The 21278-nt window shown below is 56.9% G+C and overlaps 1 protein-coding gene and 1 pseudogene across 1 annotated transcript; both read left to right on the top strand.

Moving 5' to 3' along the window:
* Window positions 1-2842: 2842 nt before the first annotated feature.
* LOC142432706 (ATP synthase peripheral stalk subunit b, mitochondrial pseudogene) lies at window positions 2843-3577 on the top strand (annotated as a pseudogene).
* A 6707-nt stretch (window positions 3578-10284) lies between these two features.
* Window positions 10285-20333, top strand: ATP13A1 (ATPase 13A1). The gene is made up of 26 exons (XM_075549457.1): window positions 10285-10928; window positions 12668-12757; window positions 12840-13030; window positions 13925-13997; window positions 14139-14294; window positions 14380-14449; window positions 14547-14653; window positions 14796-14925; window positions 15012-15067; window positions 15241-15367; window positions 15445-15582; window positions 15655-15775; window positions 16001-16158; window positions 16345-16520; window positions 16588-16698; window positions 17280-17405; window positions 17523-17631; window positions 17848-18047; window positions 18130-18226; window positions 18313-18473; window positions 18552-18666; window positions 18753-18949; window positions 19270-19412; window positions 19525-19636; window positions 19719-19862; window positions 20026-20333. Exons 1-26 carry the CDS (start codon window positions 10473-10475, stop codon window positions 20134-20136), a joined length of 3675 nt encoding a protein of 1224 aa, XP_075405572.1. The 5' UTR covers window positions 10285-10472; the 3' UTR covers window positions 20137-20333.
* Window positions 20334-21278: the final 945 nt, after the last annotated feature.

Below are 21278 nucleotides of genomic sequence, written 5' to 3'. Positions count from 1 at the left end.
TTTTAAAGGTGTATTTAAAATCACGCTCTTTTCAATCCAGGCTCTTAGGGGGGAAAGTCTAGCTTTATTCACACATGTTTAGAAGCCTCTTGGGCAGATTGATCACACACTCACATAGACATGTGCACATGCTGTTCGCGAGAATGGTGACCATGATGGAGTGGTTCCTTTGGCTGGAACTAGCAAGGACAAGGAGGGAGGTGGACGAGGCAAAACCATGCATGAAATTTACTCACCGTGTTCTTCCCGTGCGCAACATCGCAGCTCAAGTCATGAGGTCTGAGACGGAGTCTTAGTGTTCGCAGCGGAGAAAACCAGGTGGAAGGTCCTGGCCTCTTCAGTCCTGAGCCTCACACCAGATCCCCTGAGGCCCAGGAGACCCTGAGACCCAGAGAAGGGAAGCAGGTTGACCCCAGATCGTAGAAATGATTGGAGAAGAGTTGGAAGACTCTGGAGACTAGTAAGCAGGATCATAACTCAATCTGACTGCCATTTCTGGAGGCTTATTCTGGCAGCTGTGTGGAGACGGGTTGCGGAGGGTGAAGGATGAACTAGTTCAGGGATTGATACAAAGAGGCTCATTACTAAAGAATCACTAAGAGAGAGCAATCCAAAGACTGCCATGCTTCATGCTTCAGGTGAGACAAGGCGACCAGGACCAGAATGGAAAGTGGAGGTAGAGAGAGGGGCTGCTCTGGGAATCCATTCTTACCAACAAGACCCTTCCTGACTTAAATGTCAGGACTGAGGGGAAGGGAGAGGTGAAGGGGGATGCTGAAGGTCTGGCTTGAGCAAGTGGATGGCGTGTGTGTGTGTGTGTGTGTGTGTGTGTGTGTGTGTGTGTGTGTGTGCGTAGAACCGGAGAGAGATGCATGGTCTTGTTTGAACGTGTCTCTCTACTGATGAGCAAACAGAGCTTGGAATAAACCAGCAGCCCCTGTTGTCCAGCTGAGCACGCAGCAGAGGCCGTGGCTGTAAAGCTCCTTGAGGTGCTGGCTGAACTAGAAGCTACCACTCCCTCAGGTGGGGGCCCCCGGAGAGAAAAGTGAGGGAAGCCAGCCCCACCAAGGTCAGGCACCAGTTGAGTGATCCCATAGTGCCTTCCTGCCGGTGGTAGTTACACAATCTCTTGTCAACTTGAGGGTATTAAGAGTGTAGGGGTGTACTCTAGCCTGTCAATCAGGTCACAGCCTGATGCTGTCCCCTTGCGGGCGTGGCCTTTTCATGAGGATTCTGGGGACTTCCTCTCTCTCTCTCTCTCTCTGCCTTGGTCTTCCTGTTGACAAGCCACGGGGAGGCTTGCTTTACCTTCCTGCTGAAGAGCCATACTCAGAGAGCTGGAGCAGCCACGTGGAGACCTGCCCCAGCGCTGAGATGCTTCCACTGCCACTGGATCCACAAGGCTTTCCACCTACTGGCCTGCGATCATCCTGCACTTTGCATCAGTGCGTGTGGCTGCGTAAGTCTGAAGAGGGATTCATGGACTAATATCAGACTGATGGGCTAATATCAAACTCATGGACTTGATCTGGACTGGGCTGGGATGTTTCCTCAATATGCAAATTGCTCTTTGATATAAAGCTCTCTCTTGCATAGACGAGTGTCTCTGGATTTGTTTCTCTAATCAACCTGGATTTACACACTGCCCAAGGCCCTAGACTCTCCATCTCTCACCAGATAGGGTTGGCTAGAGAGCCTGAGCCTTGGCCCTGGATCCCCCTGTCCTAGTGCTCAGAATCCAACCCGGGACTGAGTCTTGGTGCATATGCCTACGTGTATGTGTGGACCCCAAAGCGGTGCAGAACGAGGGGATACAGGTGGTCATGGCTGAGAGGATGTTCTCTGCAGAACAGTAGTGGTCTGCTTCCCAGCTTTCCTTTCTTTCTTTTTTTTTTTTTATCTTTCTTTCTTTCTTTTATTAGTCCTTTATCCACATGTCACACCATTCCATATTCAGTCATGTCAAGGAGGGCTGGACACCTTCAATCCTAGAACATTTTCTTCTTCCTTGTGCTCCATGTAATCCCACCCCCACCCCCCACCAATTGTGGCCTCTTCCCAACGTTTCCAGATCAACTCACGGAAGAGAAGGCTGCGAGCCGCTCTGGGACTCTGTGAACCGACTCCCCTGCCCCCGACCGCACACCTCTAGCTCCAGCTTCGCTACATAGGGAGGATTTGATGCACCAAGAATAGGGAGACCTGCCCAACAGGAAGTGGGGTAGGAGGTTGGAATAAAGGAAACCTTCTCAAAGGAAAGGACTTTTGCTCCCACAGCTGAGAGCAGGTAGAGAGCCTGGATAGGCACAGAGAGGAGAAGGGGACCCCGGTGAGGAAGGACCCAGCCCCGGGCACCTTGTTTGCCAGCAACTCCACCCAGACCCTCAGCACCCTGTTCTCTCTGACCCAGGACGTGCAGGGTGTTGCCAAGAGCCCAAGCTTCAGGGGGGCTGTGACAATAACCACATCATGCTCTGGGGCACTTTGGGGCCTGGGGCTGGGCCATGGAGGGATTCAGGGAGACTGAGAGATGAGGCAAGAGAAGGAAGTGGTGGACACAGGGGCAGCCTGGACAGTGCAGACCCTGAGTTGTTCTTCAGGCTCGCCTGGCCAGGTGCATGGCAGCCCTTTGTGGGTGTGGTGGGAATGACTCCAGGACCCGACGGGCCACGGGGCCCTAGAACTGGTGTCAGAAAGCATCTTGGGCCCCAGATGACCATGTCTAAGCCCCGTTGCACACCAGCATGGACACAGTGCCTGCCTGTTCCATGCAGTGCTATGGATAAGCTGGTGTCAATTTGAGGATTAAGAGTGTAGGGGTTGTTGTCACGGGTGCCTCACCATGTTGTCTCGGGTGGTACTTTCTGCTGCGGCCACAGTGGCCCCCACCCTGAAGAACGCAGCTCTCCTAGGTCCAGGGGCACAGCAAGCCACCAGGATCGTTCACACAGGGCAGCCATGTCTTGCCCCTGTACCACCTCTTCCTGAACATGGAGGGAAAGTTCGCTTCGGGCTGATCCCTGAGGAATTCTTCCAGCTCCTTTATCCCAAAACTGGGGTCACAGGACCTTGCAGGCTCAGAACTGGGCTTATTTTCTATTTTCTATCCAAAGAAATCTATGTGGTCACCCCAGAAACGTTCTCGACCACAGCAACGGTAGGGCTGCTTGTCTGTGTCTGATAAACTCACTGAGGAAAAAGATTGCCACGCTAGGAGAGGTCAAGCAGGCCTCTGTCAAAGGCACCCAGGAAGCGACTGATTTGGAGAAGGCACAGCAGGCCCTGGTTCAGAAACGCCAGTACCTTTCTGCTGTTCAGAGGAATGGTGTTGCTATGACCTTGGAGGTTACTTTCGGGAGCGGTGGCACGAAGTATACAAGTTGGGGAAGAATCGCCTGGACTATCGTATCTCTGTGCAAAATGTGGCCGCCGAAAGGAACAAGAGCACATGATCAGCTGGGTGGAGAAGAGCGTGGTGCAGGGCATCTCTGGGCAGCAGGAGAAGGGAACAATTGCCAAGTGCCTTCAAGACCTAGGGCTGCTTGAAAAGAAGGCTCCAGCACTGCCCATTATGTAAATGTGTCCGTACCAATCGAGATAGCTACACCTGACTCAGTGGAAAATTGTCTGATGAAGTCATTCTTTGTATATTGCTGTCTACTCAAGTTACAGTTTACGTTACTGAAAATGAAGTTTGAGTTGGATATATTCAGAGAATAAAACACAGTCATTGGCCAGTAAAAAAAAAAAAGTAGGGGTGAAGTCGATCCTGTCAATCAGGATCTAGCCAATAAGACCTCTGTGTGGGCATGGCCTTCTCCTGAGGATTCTGGGAACTCCTGTAATTCCTCCTTGGAGGCGGGAGACGCTCTCTCTCTAGACTCACACCTGGGAGACATAGCAGCTGACAAGACACATGGAACTACACAATTGTCCTAAGCTGGAGGAGTCAGGTGGAGACCCCTGCCAGTGCTGAGACGCTTACAATGCCATTGGATCCACAAGACTTCCCACCCATTGGCCTGTTATCTTCCCGCATTTGGCATCATTGCATGTCTTTTGTGAGTCTGAAGAGGACTTTATAGATTGGTATTGGACACATGGGCTGATATCAGATTTATGGACTTGATCTGGACTGGGCTGGGAGCCTTCCTTAATGTACAACTTCTCTTTATATAAACCTCTTTCCCATACACATATGCGTGTCTATGAATTTGTTTCTCTAGTCTACCCAGACTGACACAAAGTCCACCCACCTCTTCCTGTGGTAGGGAGGCAGGCAACCGAGTCCCAGTCCCCTTCAATATGGCCCCACATCCTCACTAAGTGCACACTTGGAACATCCCATGCGCAATCCCCCAGGGGCCGTTTGGGAAAATGAGGCCCAGAGGAGGGACAGAGAACAGTACCTAAGATGAGAGGAAAACTGGCCTCTTAGGCCAGGGCCCAACTCCCTTCTATGTACGGTTTGTTTGGAACTGAGAAGCCCTAAGAGGACCCCAGGTCAACCTCCCCATGGGGGCTCTGTCCTGGTCCTCTTGGCATCTGTGAAATGGTAGTGATGGACCTCGCCGAGCTTCGGGAGGAGAGAGGCGAGTCTAGATCAGCGCAAGGCTAGAGCCTAGGAAGTAGAGGTCAGGCTCACCCTCATGCTCCACCCTCTTTACCAACTCGGACACCAGCCATCCTCCCCACGACACTGTGCTCTCCACAACTCGTGTGGCTTCAATAACCCGTTGCAAGGCCCAGCTAAAACTCATGGGTCATAGTCCCATGCCGGTGATTTTCTGAGGGACAGGGGACGACTCTGGAGTCAGGCTCAGGGAGTCCAGAGCCCAGAGTCTGCCTTTCTCAGGGTGCGACAGCTCTCTCCACTCCTCTGGGCCCCTTGCAAACAAGCTCTTCTTGGCCCTGTTATTGCCCATTCTGCCACTGGCTGTTCAGTATCTTCAATGCCATCATCAGCGCTTGACCTAATGGTTCAGAGGTGACATGTCAACTTGGCCAGCCAGGATTCGCAGTGGTTTGGCAGGGTGTCATGCTGCCGCGATCCTCCACTTTGTGATAGAAAGTGAAAGAGAGGAAGAGGCTCAATGATCTGGGTTGACGCCGTGGCTGCAGCAGTGGCCTGACTCATCGCAATGGGTGTTAGCGGAGGTGCAGGACCCGGCGGGCTTCATCTGGGGTACAGAGGGTCGTGATGAGTCAGAAAGGACAACAGCGCCTGACAACACCACTCACTCGGGCTCGCCATTCTCAAGTCTATGCAGACCCAGAAAGCCTGTGAGATGGCACACAACTGGCCCAGATGGGTTCGGTAAAAATGACCGGGCAGAGACATGGACGCTTCTCCAACATTCACATTAGCACACGGCTCTGTTTACAAGGCAGAGCACGCCTCCTCTCTCCAACCTCGTTACCAGTTCCGAAACGCACCGTCCGTCTTCTCTTCTGACCTCAACCATTCCCTAACTCTACTCCCCAACCGTGTCTGAGGATGTGCGGTAACGGCCACACAGAACCCAGGCTGTCCGCCCGAGGATGGGGCTGATCAGGGAAGCAGCAGGCATGCGTTACTAAGCTCTTTAGCTTCACCAATACGTGCTGGGAGGTACCCTGCTCAGCCAGCAAGCCTTCTGCCCAGAGGTGTCCAACTCTCTTGCTCTCTGGGCCTGGGAAGCCCACGGTGCCATGGCCGGCCGGCCTCCCGGTTGTGCGGTCCCCATTTCGTTAGTGCTGCGTCCTGCCATCTCTGGTGGTACGTCTTGCAGTCTTTTGCGTCTAGGAGGTTCCACATTCACAGGACACACTCTGCTTCCAGGTGGCAGGCAGGTCCTCCCTGTGTTCCAGGATAGGCCCTCGTTGCCCAAGAAATTGGCAACATGGGCAAACACTACCAGGAACTTCTCAGGGCCATTGCATATTTCATTGCGAATTACGTCTGGGTCATTGCGCACTCAGGAAACGTTTGCTATTGCCACATTTTTCACAACTCTTGTATTTCGTTACAAAATCTTACATGGGATTGAGCCCCACAGCTTAAGGTGCTCGCTTTATACTAGGGTGGGCTCTGTTTGGTTTTTAAAAATTTTTTGATCATTTTATTAGGGGCTCATTTTATCACAATCCATATGTACATCAAATTGTGTAAAGCACATTTGTACATCCATTGCCCTCATCAGTCTAAAAACATTTACTCTCCACCTAAGCCCCTGGCATCAGCTCCTCATTTCCCCCCCCCTCCCTCCCTATTCCCCCCTCCCTCATGAACCCTTGATAATTTATAAATTATTTTGCCCCGTCCAACATCTCCCTTCACCTACTTTTCTGTTGTCCGTCCCCCAGGGAGGAGGTCACATGTTGATCCTTGTAATCGATTCCCGCTTTCCAATTCGCCCTCCCTCCACCCTCCCTGTATCGCCACTCACACCCCTGGTTCTGAAGGGATCATCTGCCCTGGATTCCCTGTATTTCCAGTTCCTATCTGTACCAGTGTACATCCTCTGGTCTAGCCAGATTTGTAATGTAGAATTGGGTCATGATAGTGGGGGAGGAGGAAGCATTTAGGAACTAGAAGAAAGTTGTATGTTTCATCATTGCTACATTGCACCCTGACTGGCTTGTCTCCTCTCCGAGACCCTTCTGTACGGGGATGTCCAGTGGCCTACAAATGGGCTTTGGGTCTGCACTCCCCCACACACACTATGATAAGATTTTATGTTCTGATGTTGCCTGATACCTTCGACACCTCGTGGTCACACAGGTTGGTGTGCTTCTTCCATGTGGGCTTTGTTGCTTCTGGGCTAGATGGCCGCTTGTTTACCTTCAAGCCTTTAAGACCCCAGACACTGTATCTTTTGATAGCCAGGCACCATCAGCTTTCTTCACCACATTTGCTTATTCACCCGCTTTGTCTTCAGTGGTTGTGTCAGGAAAGTGAGCATCATAGAATGCCAATTTAAAAGAAGAAAGTATTCTTGCATTGAGGGAGTACTTGAGTGGAGGCCCAATGTCCTTCTGCTAAACCTATAAATGTATGCACATAGGTCTATTTCCCCATGCTCATATTTACATATGTACATGCCTTTATTTAGACCTCTATAAATGCCCTTTGCCTCCTAGCTCTTTCCTCTATTTCCTTTGACTTTCCTCTTGTCCCACTATCATGCTCAGTCTTCATTTGGGTTTCAGTAATTCCTCTTGATTGTATTTCTCTTCATCACGCCCTACCAGGCCTCCTACACCCTCCTCACCACTGATTTGGATCACTTGTTGTTCCCTTATCCCTGGGTTTGTTAACACCACTACCTTTCCCCCCTCCTCCCCCTCTCCCGTGTCCTCCCAGAACTGTCGGTCCCATTGTTTTCTCCTCCAGATTGTTCATCCAGTCTATCTTATTTAGACAGACCTGCTGAGATAATAACATGCACAAAAACAAGACAGAGCAAAACCAAGCAACAATATACAACAAAACATTATCAACAATAAACCAATGACAAAAAATAAAACGAAACAAGAAAGAAAAGCTTGTAGTTCGTTCTAGGACTATTTGTTGGCTTCCCGGAGTGTTTTCCAGTCCAGTCTGTTGGGGCACCAAGCCCTGGGCTCAAAGTCCACCTTCAGCATTCCCTGGGGATCTCGCCGCTCCGTTCCCTTGTTCTGTTGCACCCCCTTAATGTTTTGCCTCGGTGTGGCGGGATCAGATTGGACACAATTCCCACACTATGTCTCCGGTGTTGTCCCCTGTAGGGCGATGGGTCAGTGAGGGACATCATGTCTCATAGTGGGGCCAGCCATGTGGTCCTCTCTGTAGATTGGATGCTGTAATCAGGAACATCATCCTCAAAGCCTGGTGGGCCAGGATGTGCTACACTCTCTCCTCTCCCTCTTCATCTGCTCCCATGTGCTCCGATCAGGTATGTCCCTCTCCCGGAGCTGCAGATTCAATGCCGTCCTTTGAAATAAATTCTTTTGGGGGGAGGAGGGGTGGTCACTGTTTTAAGCCTAGTGAGATACTAAATCGGATCAATCCCCTCATTAGGATTCCATACACCTTACTCTCATGGTCTCACCACCAAAGAGAGCCATACACATTGTTTACATAACTAGCAAGCTACCCAACCCACCAGCAGCTCAAGTGGCATAATGGGTTATGCAATCAGCTGCTAACCACTAGATCAGCGGTTCAAAACCACCAGCCGCCCACAGGAAAAGATGAGTCTGTTTATTGTTCTATTGAAAGAAATCTGTGTTGGAAGAAGTACAGCCAGAAGAGAATGGCCCTTAGAGGCTAAGACAATGGGACTTTGTCTCATGTATTTTGAACAGGAGAGACCAGGCTATCAGGAAACACCAGTCCCTGGAGAAGGACATCCTAGCCTGAAGAGCTTTGGAGGTTGGGAAGGTAGGTGGTGCTATGATGCCAGACTGCTGCAAGATTCCTCCCAAGATCTGAATCTGTCAGCTCCTGACCTCTGGGCTGGAGGTCAAGATTCCTCCCAAGATCTGAATCTGTCAGCTCCTGACCTCTGGGCTGGAGGTCGACAGGATGTCTAATCTGGGAGCAGAAGGTCTGTAGACCTGGATATGCTAGCCCCATGCAGGCTCTGCCTTTGCAGAACGTCACAGAGAAGGGCGGCAAGGAAAAGGCCTGTAGGAATCACCTACTCAATCTGCCCTATGCAAAGGGCAGAAGAAAGAGGTGGTGCCGCCTGGAGTCCAAGGACTAAACAGTCAATTTAAACCTCAGCCTCCTTTAGGCCAGAAGAACTAGTGGCATCCAATACCACCACCGACCACTCTTAAAGGGGTCACATTAGAAGGTCCAGGATACTCTCAGTGCCATTGAGTCAATGCCGACTCATAGTCACCCTATAGCACAGTGTAGAACTGCCCCTGTGGATTTCTGAGACTAACTCTACAGAAGTAGAGAGCCTTGCCCAATGCATAAGGGCTACCTCATGAAGGTCCTGGTAGATGGAATAAACATGTGAAAGAAAGCCAAAAAAACATTAAAAAAGAACTCTTACTGGTCCCACAGAAATGAGTGGAATCTACAAGACAATGGCTGTTAATCCTGTCAAACCTGGAAGGAACTTACCCTTTGGCTCAAAGTTCAGCCAAACAAGAGACAGACCTCAAATGGTAACACCAGGAAGCAACAGTTTCACACAGCCAACCCTCGGAGACCGAAAGGGCAGGACTTGTCCGGGGACAAAGTTCAGAAGGCAAGGAAGGACAGCAGAGAAGGACCAATGGGAACAGGAAGTCCAGGGCAGGAGGGAGATGGATGCTGTCTCACTGTGAGAATTGCAATCACAGGCATGAAACAAAATGCACCAGGGGCGCTGAAAAAATAGGTGCACAAATGGAATGAAAAGATGATGGAATTTTCCCCTGAACGATTTGAATTCCTCTGACGTTTGAATTGTTGGACAGGAAACTGATTGCTCATCCAGATCACAACGAAAACTTTAATGAGGTCTAGTCATTGAAACCATTGAATTTTGTACGGTCTGGTCTGCGTAATATTTCTCATAGAATTAGTCAGCCCGGGGAGGAGATGAGTCAGTCAGGGTGTGAAGTAGCACCGATGAAGAATACCGCTTTCCCCCAGTTCCTAAATGCTTCCCCCACCCCCCACAACTATCATGATCCGAATTCTACCTTGCAAGTCTGGGTAGAGCAGAGGATGTACACTGGTGCAGATAGGAGCTGAAGGCACAGGGAATCCAGGGTGGATGATACCTTCAGGACCAGGGGTGTGAGGGGCGATACTGGGAGGGTAGAGGGTGGGTTGGAAAGAGGGAACCGATTACAAGGATCTACATGTGACCTGGGAGACAGACAACAGAAAAGGGGGTGAAGGGAGATGCCGGAGAGGGCAAGATATGACAAAATAATAATTTATAAATTATCAAGGGCTCATGAGGGAGCGGGGAGCGGGGAGGGAGGGGAAAAAAGAGACTTGATGCAAAGGGCTTAAGTGGAGAGCAAATGCTTTGAAAATGATCAGGGAAAAGAATGTACAGACGTGTTTTACACAATTGATGTATGTATATGTATGGATTGTGATAAGAGTTGTATGAGCCCCTAATAAAATGTTTAAAAAAAAAAGTCAGTCCCTCCCAGGCCCCACCCCCTGAGCCAGGGCGGGGCCGTGGGCGCTAACTCCGCCCCCTCACGTTTCAGACTCCGCCCCGCGCGGAGAAGGAACTCCTAAGGCCCGCCCCTCATGACGCGGGCAAGTCGGTGTGGCCGCATAGTCAAGAGAAATCGGCCCGCCTCTTCCGGTTTCGGTTGTCAGGGTTGGCGTCCTGCCCTCATTGTCTCGTCTTTTCCGTGTCTGGTGAAGCCTTAGTTCTCTCAGACCCTCTCCGTCATGGAGGCCCCGTCGCGGCGGGGTCCAGCAGACACTTCCGGGCTCGGCTCCTAGACCTCGGCGGCTCCAGTCCGGCCAAGTCGCAGCCACCATGGCGGCGCCCCAGGGTTACCGGAAGTGCAACCTCGGAGTGAGGCGGGGCCTCCGCCCGGAAGCGAGCGCGGCGCTGAGGAAGATGGCGGCGGCGGTGGGCAACGCGGTGCCGTGCGGTGCCCGGCCCGGCCGGCAGCCCAGGCCCGGGCATCCGCGCGCGTTCCTTGCTGCCGGGCCGGGGCTCGTAGCAAACGGCGATGAGCTGGTGGCCGGCGTGTGGCCGTACCGGCGGCTGGCGCTGCTGCGGCGCTTCACGGTGCTGCCGTTCGTGTGGCTGCTCTATCCGGCGTGGCTGGGCGCCGCGGCCACCGACTGCTGGGGCTGGGGCAGCAGCTGGACGCAGATCCCCGAGGCCGCGCTGCTCGTGCTCGCCACCATCTGCCTGGCGCACGCGCTCACCATCCTCTCGGGACACTGGTCCGTGCACGCGCAGTGCGCGCTCACCTGCGCCCCGGTAAGCGCGCGTGCACGAACCCGCTCCCCACCCCGGTCCGGGGCCCACCGCGGATCTCGGCGCGCCCTTTGCGCCTGCTCCCCGCTGGCTTGGCGTCTCTGCTGGCCAGGGGCCCTGAGCGCGGGGTCCTATTTCTTTGGCTCAGGCGTCTTGGCCCTCTGCTGCGACCTGCTGTGCACCCTGGTGCAGGTTGCTACCTCTGGTGTGGCCATTCAGACTGACCAACGTTGCACTTGCAACGAGTTTGGCACTGAGCTGGCGCCCCTGTTTGGGTAGCACTTGTTAGTGGAACTGCCCACGTTCACTTGGAAACGGCTCAGCCTTCCGTTATCAGAGTGTGAGGCAGGCCTTTTTAAGGTGGGCACCAGTGCCCATGGGCAGAGCTGACCAGTAGTGCCCGGTGTGCACAGGCCCAGGTGATCGACATCTAAAAGCGGCAGGAACTGGGTGGATGTGTGGGTGGGTCACTGCTCAGTGTGATTCTCTGGGAGACTGTCAGCCACCACTGAGCTGTCCTGAGTTGCAACTGACATCTGATGACTGTGCTGCCAGCCATCTGGTCCCGCCTCAGGTGACGCCGGCAGGCTTGGAGCCAGGGGCACTGTCTCTGAGGTCACTCTTCTGCTCAAAGCCCTGTGTCTCCTTCCTGCAAACACTTTCCAGGGTGAGTGTGAGTGTGCTGGCAACCAGGAAGGGGGAGCATGCGCCTGCCTCAGCTTCCCTCTTCTGAGTGTAGCTGCCCATCCCACTCTTGCCCACAAGTCTCATCCCCAGGGAGGGTCTCACCCTTCTGAGCTTGGCAGCTTTCACTGCATACAGTGGAGGACCTCAGAAGGGGACAAGATGATAGAGGGATCTATCCCAGATAATGCAGCTGCCTTTTATGCATGTCATTTCGATTGACAAGAACCAGTGGGAGAAACATGGGACAGAGTTAACAGTCTTGTAAGCCTCACAGGGCAGTTCTGTCTTGTCCTACAGGGTCTCTGAGTTGGCATCAACTCGATGGCCGTGTGTGTGTGTGTGTGTGTGTGTGTGTGTGCCTAGCAATTGTGACGGTTAACTTCTCTCTGGGGTTGGGGGTACTGTGGGGTCAGGAGAGGCAGCCTGGACTGTGCCACCACTCGTGCGGGGGTGCTTCTCCTGGGTTTCAGTGTCGCCGCCTGTAACAGGAGAACCCCAACACCTCCCTCGGTGCCACTCATGACATTGAGCTGATGTCTGGGAGGCGCTGGCACTTTGTACCAGAGCTTGTAGTTGTGACTGTCTTCAGTTCCTGTCACTCTGGCCTTTGGACTCCCCCAGGGGAAGGGCTTTTCTCACAGTCACTGCTAAAACCCCCACATGGTGTGGGGCCAGTAAATAGCTGTTTGAAGTGCTGGGGGGAAGCCTTAGTGAGCGCACAACCCCACCCCACCCCACATCTGGAGCCAGTGGGGCATGAGGAAGTCACCCTGGACCACGGGAGAGGAACTTTCCAAGCAGAGGATGCTGGGACTCTTTGCAGGGAGTAGCCATGCGGGACGCATGTGCCAGCAGATGGAGCATGCGGGCCTAGAAGGGGCCCTTGTGAGGAGAGGCCGATTGGGGGGGACTGGGAGCCTACGGTGTGCCAGCACTGCTGCCCCCGTGGTGCCTAACATCCCAGGGAGTTTGAGCACTGTAAAATGAGGCCCACAGCAGGAGGCCACAGGACTGTTAGTTGGGATGTACTGACCACAGTCCCCCACCACCACCAGGAATATGACCCCAGCAAAGCAACGCTTGTGAAGGTGGTGCCCACCCCCAACAATGGCTCCACTGAGCTCGTGGCTCTGCGCCGGGATGAGGTAGGTCCCCCAGGAGCCGAGAGCTGGGCTGGCAGGGCTACCCAGGCGCCAGCCCCAGGCTACACACGTGCCTCGGCCACAGGATGAAGATGGGCGAGAGGTGCTGTGCTTCGAGTTCCAGAAAATCACATATTCCTACGACGGCCTGGAAAAGAAGCAGTTCTTCCCAGTGGCCTTTCCCGTGGGGCACACCTTCGCCTACTACCAGGGCAGCAGGGGCTTCCAGGAGGAGGCAGAGATCCGGGCAGCCGAGAAGAAGTATGGCACCAACGAGTGAGTGCCCACCTGAGCCTGCTGCCCAGACAGTCACCGTTTGGAGAGCGGGAAGGAGGGATCCCTCTCTTTGTCGACCGTCTCAGCCCTGGGACCTGCCACTGACAGGCTTCCCTGGAGCGTGTCCAGACTGCCCACTTGCCCTTGTTGCAGTCCTGTGGTTGGTTCCCTACCGAGTTGTAACTGGAACCCCCATCCACTGCCCCTGCCCCTGTGTCAGGGCACTCTGGGAGTCCCCATGGGAGAAGGTGCTGAGCCGGTTGGGGCATTCTTGTTGCAGTGCATTCTGGGTAGAATACGTGCTGTGGGGGGCCTTTCCCCTCCAGCCTGGGATGGGCGTGTCGGCACCCAACACACAGTTCCCTGCCACAGCTCCTCTTCAGGCCTTGGGGGTGTTACCAGTCTCAGTGTGCATCTCCCCCCAGCCCACTCGGTTTATGATGGGACTCTGTCGGGACTCTGGGATCCCAGGTCCCTCATTTTTGTCATCCGTCCATGCAGCCAGGGCCCAGAAGCTGCCCCGGCCGGCCTCTGTACACATGGGTGCTTTTGCTCAAGAAGTTTGTAGAAAGTTTGCCTCTAGACACTGCCCTCCAGGGCTCTTGCGCTGCCCCCCGCCTCCCTCAAACCAGGGAACTCTGGGGACAGGTAGGGCATTTGCTGCAGTGCCATTTCTGGGGCCTCAGGGTTCCTGTTGGCGTCTGTGTCAGTGACAAGATGCCAGAAGGACTCACATGCTTGCTAGGTCTGCCAGGCGCAGGGTGGGGAGGGCCTCCAGGAGCTCCCATCCCGATTGTGCAGAGTGGGGTGCTGAGGGCCGTCAGTGCGGGCATGAGGGACAGTGAGGTATAAGGCACCCCCCTCCACTCTGCTCCCTTGTGTGGCTCCCCACAGGGCCGAGATGGTGGTGCCCGACTTCTCGGAGCTCTTCAAGGAGAGGGCCACGGCCCCTTTTTTCGTGTTCCAGGTAACCCCCGCCTGTCCGCCATGTGCCCCTTCTTCCGTCGAGGGGTAGGGGGTTACTGGACAGTCTGCCCGCCCTCCATGTGCCCCCTGTGTCCCGTCGAGGGGTGGGGGGGCACTGTACAGGACTGGTCTTGCCCCCCAGGTGCTTTGCGTGGGGCTCTGGTGTCTGGATGAGTACTGGTACTACAGCGTCTTCACGCTGTCCATGCTGATGGCGTTTGAGGCCTCGCTGGTGCAGCAGCAAATCCGGAACATGTCGGAGATCCGAAAGATGGGCAACAAGCCTCACATGATCCAGGTGCTACCCTGGGTGCCAGCTGGGGGTGGGGTGGCAGGGGGCAGAGGCGCAGAGGGGCTCACTCACCTCGCCCTCCTCTGCGCAGGTCTATCGGAGCCGCAAATGGAGGCCTGTGGCCAGCGATAAGGTGGTTCCTGGGGACATCGTCTCTATTGGTGAGGGCTGTGCCTGGGGGCATCCTGGCCCGAGCTTCTTTGAGGGGCGGGGGTGGGGGTGCCTTGGTTAAGCCCTGCTCCCCCCTGCCCCTCCCAGGGCGCTCCCCCCAGGAGAACCTGGTGCCCTGTGACGTGCTGCTGCTTCGAGGTCGCTGCATTGTGGACGAGGCCATGCTCACTGGGGAGTCGGTGCCACAGATGAAGGTTTGGGGCGGGCTGGAGGGTGGATGGGCACCCCGAGCCCTCACCCTCAACCTTCAGGCCCGGCCCGCTGCTGGCAATCAGGCAGCCTGGCCCTAGCCCGACTCTTCGTGCCTCCAGCGCCATCTCCCCTGCCTTTGCCCAGGAGCCGATTGAGGAACTGGACCCCCAGCGGGTGCTGGACCTTCAGGCTGACTCCCGGCTGCACGTCATCTTTGGAGGCACCAAGGTGGTGCAGCATATACCCCCTCAGAAGGCCACCACGGGCCTAAAGCGTAGGTGCCTGCAGTCTCAGATGTCCCCGCTGCGTGCCCCACCCCCTACCAGCTGCCTCTGATGGTGGCTCTGCCTGTCCCCACAGCTGTTGACAATGGATGCGTTGCTTTTGTCCTGAGGACTGGATTCAACACATCCCAGGTGGGAGCCGCTGCGGAGAAATAGGGAGGACGTCGCTGGTTCTGCGGGGGTGGGAAGGGGGCAGGAGGTGGGAGTCGGCCATTCTCCAGGGAAGGCACCCATGTTGCTGAGCGGACAGGGAGGAGAGTCACGCACACTCTAGGAAAAAGACCGGTCCTGTGTGTCCCCCCCAGGGCAGACTGCTACGGACCATCCTCTTTGGGGTCAAGAGAGTGACTGCTAACAACCTGGAGACCTTCATCTTCATCCTCTTCCTCCTGGTCTTTGCCATTGCGGCAGCTGCCTATGTGTGGATTGAAGGTGAGCACCGTGACCCTCTTGAGCCCAGCCCTGGCCCAGGCCCAGTTCTGCCCTGGCTGCAGCTCCTGCCCCCACAGGTACCAAGGACCCCAGCCGGAACCGCTACAAGCTCTTCCTGGAGTGCACCCTGATCCTCACTTCCGTCGTGCCCCCGGAGCTGCCCATCGAGCTGTCTCTAGCCGTCAACACCTCCCTCATCGCCCTGGCCAAGCTCTGTGCGTGCCAGGCTGGGGTGGGGGGCTCGGCAGCTGGGGGGCCAGCATGACCCTGGCCTGTTCTGCCCCCAGACATGTACTGCACGGAGCCCTTCCGGATCCCGTTCGCTGGCAAGGTCGAGGTGTGCTGCTTCGACAAGACAGGCACCCTAACCAGCGACAGCCTGGTGGTGCGAGGCGTGGCAGGCCTCCGGTGAGTCGTGGCAGCAGCGCCTGGCCCACATTGGAGGGAGGAGTTGAGAGAAACCCCTGCCAGGCCTCCAGGGGGTGGGCTCTGCTCCATGACGAAGTGGCCATCCACGTCCTGCCAACAACTCCACCCCACCCTGGGAGGAGTCGACCTCGTGTGGCTCTCAGGGCAGCTGGTCTGCTGCCCCCTGGCTCCTCGGCTTCAACCTGCTGTCTCCCGTCCTTGCAGAGACGGGAAGGAGGTGACCCCCGTGTCCAATATCCCCGTAGAAACGCACCGGGCCCTGGCCTCATGCCACTCCCTTGTTCAGCTTGACGACGGGACGCTTGTTGGCGACCCCCTGGAAAAAGCCATGCTGACCGCTGTGGACTGGACCCTGACCAAGGGTGAGCTTGACCACGGGCTCTGCCACTCTGCCCCCGACCGGGCCAGCCGAGCCCTGTGCCTGGGGGAAGCCCTGCCCGGCCCAACCCCTCGCAGGCACTGGGGCAGGGAGGGCAGCCGGGAGAGGCTGGGGCTTGGCTGCCTCCGGGGAGCGAAGCCCCTCAGGACGCCTACTTATTTGTTTCCAGATGAGAAAGTATTTCCCCGAAGTATAAAAACTCAGGGGCTGAAAATTCACCAGCGCTTTCATTTTGCCAGTGCCCTAAAGCGAATGTCTGTGCTCGCCTCCTACGAGAAGCTCGGCTCCACCGACCTCTGCTACATCGCAGCCGTGAAGGGGGCCCCCGAAACCCTGCATTCCATGGTGAGTAGACTGGGGGTGGGGCCGAGGCTGGCAGGCGGGCACTCACACCGGCTTGCCTTTCTCGCAGTTTGCCCAGTGTCCAGCCGACTACCACCATATCCACACCGAGATCTCCCGGGAAGGTGCCCGTGTGCTGGCGCTCGGGTACAAGGAGCTGGGGCACCTCACTCACCAGCAGGTAGGCCTTGGAGCCTGCTCTCGGGGTGCACAGGGGCCTGGCCCCACGAGCAAACCACTCTTGGTGTCTCCTGCCCACCTCACTGCAGCAACCTCACCCACAGGAAGCCCGCCTGTCTGCACGTTCCCACCTCTGTGCCCACGAGGCTTCTGGAACACAGGACTGAGCCTTGCCCTTGGGCTCAGAGCCCCTGTGCCCTCCTCGCTCCCTTTTGACCCCCCCCCCCCCAATGTCCCTCACTGACTACACTGGTTCCCTGGTTGTCACAACTTGCCAATCGTAGTTCTGCCTTGGGACCTTCCCACGTGCCACTCTCATGCCTGGACACCGCCGCCCAGCAGCGTGGGCTTACTGTGCCGACCCCAAGGCCCCTGGGCCCCTCTCCCCTGCTCTATCTCTCCCGTCTCGCTCCTGTGGCCTCTTAGCCTGAACGACCGTCAGGCATGGGGGTCAGGTGTTGGTAACCAGAAAGCGGTGCCCTAGAATTGGGGACTGGGACCACCCAGACTGTGCCAAGTACCCATGGCTGGGTGCTGGACTCTGGGCCAGGTCTTAAGGCTCCTTCTGTGTGCACCCCTCAGGCCCGAGAGGTGAAGCGGGAGGCGCTGGAGTGCGACCTGAGGTTCGTCGGCTTCATCGTGGTGTCCTGCCCGCTCAAGGCAGACTCCAGGGCCGTGATCCGCGAGATCCAGAGCGCCTCGCACCGCGTATGCCACCGGGGCGGCCGTCACTGCCCTGGGGTGGGGCCAAAGACGACAACCGGGGGGGCGGGGGGGCGTTCTCACTTCCTCTTGAGCTGAGCTGCCCCCCATCCCCCATCCCAGGTGGTCATGATCACAGGTGACAACCCTCTCACCGCCTGCCACGTGGCACAGGAGCTTCATTTCATTGACAAGGCGCACACGCTGATCCTGCAGCCTCCCACAGAGAGGGGTGAGTGGGGGCCCTGGGGACTTGGCTTCCATGAACAGGATTTGAACCCTATAATCCAGCCCAGAGCACGTGGGCCTCAGAGTACTCTGCTGGGTGGGCAGGGCAGGCCCGTGGGACAGTGCCCAGACCGCTGGGGGAGCAGAGCCCCAGGACCCGGGGCTAGGCGGGACTGGGAGCATGGAGCTGACCTTAGCCCTTGCCCACCCCCGGCCGCAGGTCAGCCGTGCCAGTGGCATTCCATTGACGGCAGCATCGTGCTGCCACTGGCCAACGGCTCCCCGAGGCTGCTGGCCCGGGAGCACGCGCTGTGCCTCACGGGGGACAGCCTGGCCCACCTGCAGACGGCGGACCCCCAGCAGCTGCTGCGTCTCATCCCCCACGTGCAGGTGTTCGCCCGAGTGGCCCCCAAGCAGAAGGTGGGTGACAGGATGGGGACTTGAGGGGCCCTGAAGCACCAGCCATTGCTCAGCCCTTCTGACCTACCCCGCCCACCCACAGGAGTTCGTTGTCACCAGCCTGAAGGAGTTGGGCTATGTGACCCTCATGTGTGGGGACGGCACTAATGACGTGGGTGCCCTGAAACATGCCGACGTGGGTAAGCCCTGGCTGAGGGCGGGAGGGTTGGGGCCGCTAGTTGGAGGAAGCCTACTCTTGGCTCTTGACAACAGCCCCTCCTCTTAGGTGTGGCACTCCTGGCCAACGCCCCTGAGCGGGTGGTCGAACGGCGGCGGCGGCCCCCCCGGGATGGCCCCAATATGAGCAGTGGTGTCCGGGGCTCTTCACGGGGGGCCAGGCAGAGGTTGGGGCTCCCACCCCCAGAGGACCAGTCTGCCTCTCAGCGGGTGAGTCTTCTTGGAACGGGGTGGCCATGGCACCCCCAGCTACAGTGTCATGGACCCCTCCCACCCCCCAACCCGCAGGATCGCCTGAGCCAGGTGTTGCGGGACATCGAGGACGAGAGCATGCCCATCGTGAAGCTGGGGGACGCCAGCATCGCCGCTCCCTTCACCTCCAAGCTCTCGTCCATCCAGTGCAGTGAGTCTGCTCCTGGCCCGCTCGTCCCCATCCCAGTCTATCCCCCCAACCCGTGGCCCCCTCTCACCTTCCTTCCCACCCCCCAGTCTGCCATGTGATCAAGCAGGGCCGCTGCACTCTGGTGACGACCTTGCAGATGTTCAAGATCCTGGCGCTCAACGCCCTCATCCTGGCCTACAGCCAGAGCGTCCTCTATCTGGAGGGCGTCAAGTTCAGCGACTTCCAGGCCACACTGCAGGGCCTGCTGCTGGCCGGCTGCTTCCTCTTCATCTCCCGCTCCAAGGTGGGCTGGTCATGGCAGCCCCCGGGGAGGGATGGGTCGTGGTGAGGAGACCCAGAAGTGGACCATGAGTACAGACCCTTAGGTGGAGCTCCCAGCCTCAGGACAAGCAGCAGCCAGTCCTTGACGGCACTTGACCATCCACGCAGTGACAAGAAAGGGAGGGCAGGTAGTGGGGCAGGAGGGCTCAGGTCAGCGTTCCCTGTCTCTGTCATGGTCTCTAAACCTTTGTGGCCACTGTGGGGAGAGGCAGGACGGAATGTTGAGAGGGAGGCAGGCGGGTGGACGGGGGTCTCACACCCCCCAACCCCCCTGCGCTTTAGCCCCTGAAGACTCTGTCCCGTGAGCGGCCGCTGCCCAACATCTTCAACCTTTACACGGTGCTCACCGTGATGCTGCAGTTCCTTGTGCACTTCCTGAGCCTCGTCTACCTGTACAGCCAGGCCCAGGCCCGGAGCCCCCCAAAGTGAGTGCCTACAGCCCACTCCTGCCGTTGGGCGGGGGGGGGGGGTAAGGGAGGGGGGGAGGGAGGAGTATGGGTTGGCCAGGCCCTGACTGCACACGTGCGCGGCCTGCAGGCAGGAGCAGTTTGTGGACCTGTACAAGGAGTTCGAGCCCAGCCTGGTCAACAGCACCGTGTACATCATGGCCATGGCCATGCAGACTGCCACCTTTGCCATCAACTACAGGGTGAGGGCTTGCCACTCCTGCCTTTTCTCCCTGCATGCTCCCCACCCCCGCCTCCAGCTAAGCTCCTTCTGCCCATCCACAGGGCCCCCCCTTCATGGAGAGCCTGCCTGAGAACAAGCCCCTGGTGTGGAGCCTGGCCGCATCCATCCTGGCCATTTGCGGCCTGCTGCTCGGCTCCTCCCCTGACCTCAATAGCCAGTTTGGCCTGGTGGATATCCCGGTGGAGGTAAGGGTGGCAGTGAGGGACGGGGGCCAGCTTGGGTCTGGCCATCCACTCCTGTCCCGCACTACCTGGCATCTCCCTGTGAAGGTGAGGGTGGTGGCGGCGGTGGGGAACAAGGGCTGGCCTGGACCTGACTGCCTACTCACGGGCCTTCCTCCCTGGCCAGTTCAAGCTGGTCATCGCCCTGGTCCTGTTCCTGGACTTCTGCCTGGCGTTCCTGGTGGACTCCATCCTGCAGTTCTTCCTGGGGGCCCCAAAGCTGAAAGTGCCTTCCTGAGACGGCGGTGCCAGCACCACTGCCCACCGGCCCTGCCTGCGGGAACCTCCAAGGGAGCCCAGCCCCATGGATTGGCCAGCCACCTCGTCCACCATGCCAAGCTGGGCCCTGATCAAGCGCCCATCAGTGGTCTGTCCAGCAGAACCAGCCCCAGGCCAGCACCTTCAGTCAATAAAGCAACAATGTGATTTTAAGAACCCCTGCTTCCCTGTCTTGGCTAGTGGGGGGCCCAGGGGTGAGCATGGGGTCAGTCTGGAGCTTAGGCCGGGTGGCCGCAGAGGAAGTCTCCAGCATCCTCCCTTGGACAGTGTGAGGTGGTTCGTAATGCCAACACTGGATGCTTAGCCAAGCTTGAAGGAAGAAGCCTTCGGACTTGAGCTTCAAACTGTTTATCCACATCTTAGTGTCTCAAGTATGCAGAAAAAGAATCATCTGCGGCTCACCAGCAAAGGAGCCCTGGTGGTGTAGTGGTTACGAGTGGGGCGAGTCTGCTCTCTACTCCCATAAACAGCTAGTGTCAGAAATGCACAGGGGGTCACTGAGTCAGCATCGAATGTTTGGTTTGGTTTCAGAAAGACCCACAGCCTTTGAAACTGCAGGGGGCTCTGGTCCTGATTGGATTCACTATCAGGGGGTTTGGCTTAATGGCCTCGGGTTCAGAGACAGGTCTTGCCCTCACAAACCCTGGCCCAAGGTGAACATGCAGAGGTCTGGGTCACTTCCTGCTTGGTCCGAGGGTGGTCGCCCGTGCAGGCGCCGCTTGCAGAGAAAGGCACAGGGAGGGGAGACTCCTGGCCTGGGCTGTGAACCAACACGATGTGCATACTTTCAAGTTTGGTTCCCAGCCAGAAATTCCTCCGAGAGAGATGTGGATGCATTGTTACCAGATGGATGTGGCCTTTGGCAAACGCCTGCCCTGCTTCCGGTCCCTTCCCTGCGCCCCTGGGGACTGGGAGGGTGGAGTGTGAAGGGATGGGGGCCAGTTGATTTGAGCAGCATATGAGAACACGTGGGGCCAGGATCGGATCGCCTGGCAGGGTGTCATGAGGGGTGGAGCATGGGTCCCCACTTGCTGAGAGGTCCAGGGATTCAGAAGGGGGGATGGGAAAGGGGATGCTTAAGGGCTGCAGCGGGGGGTTCCT

Source organism: Tenrec ecaudatus, chromosome 1, assembly GCF_050624435.1.
Source record: "Tenrec ecaudatus isolate mTenEca1 chromosome 1, mTenEca1.hap1, whole genome shotgun sequence".
NCBI lineage: Eukaryota > Metazoa > Chordata > Mammalia > Afrosoricida > Tenrecidae > Tenrec > Tenrec ecaudatus.
Note: the sequence above shows the minus strand (reverse complement) of the source record. Positions and strands in the feature narration are given on the sequence as shown.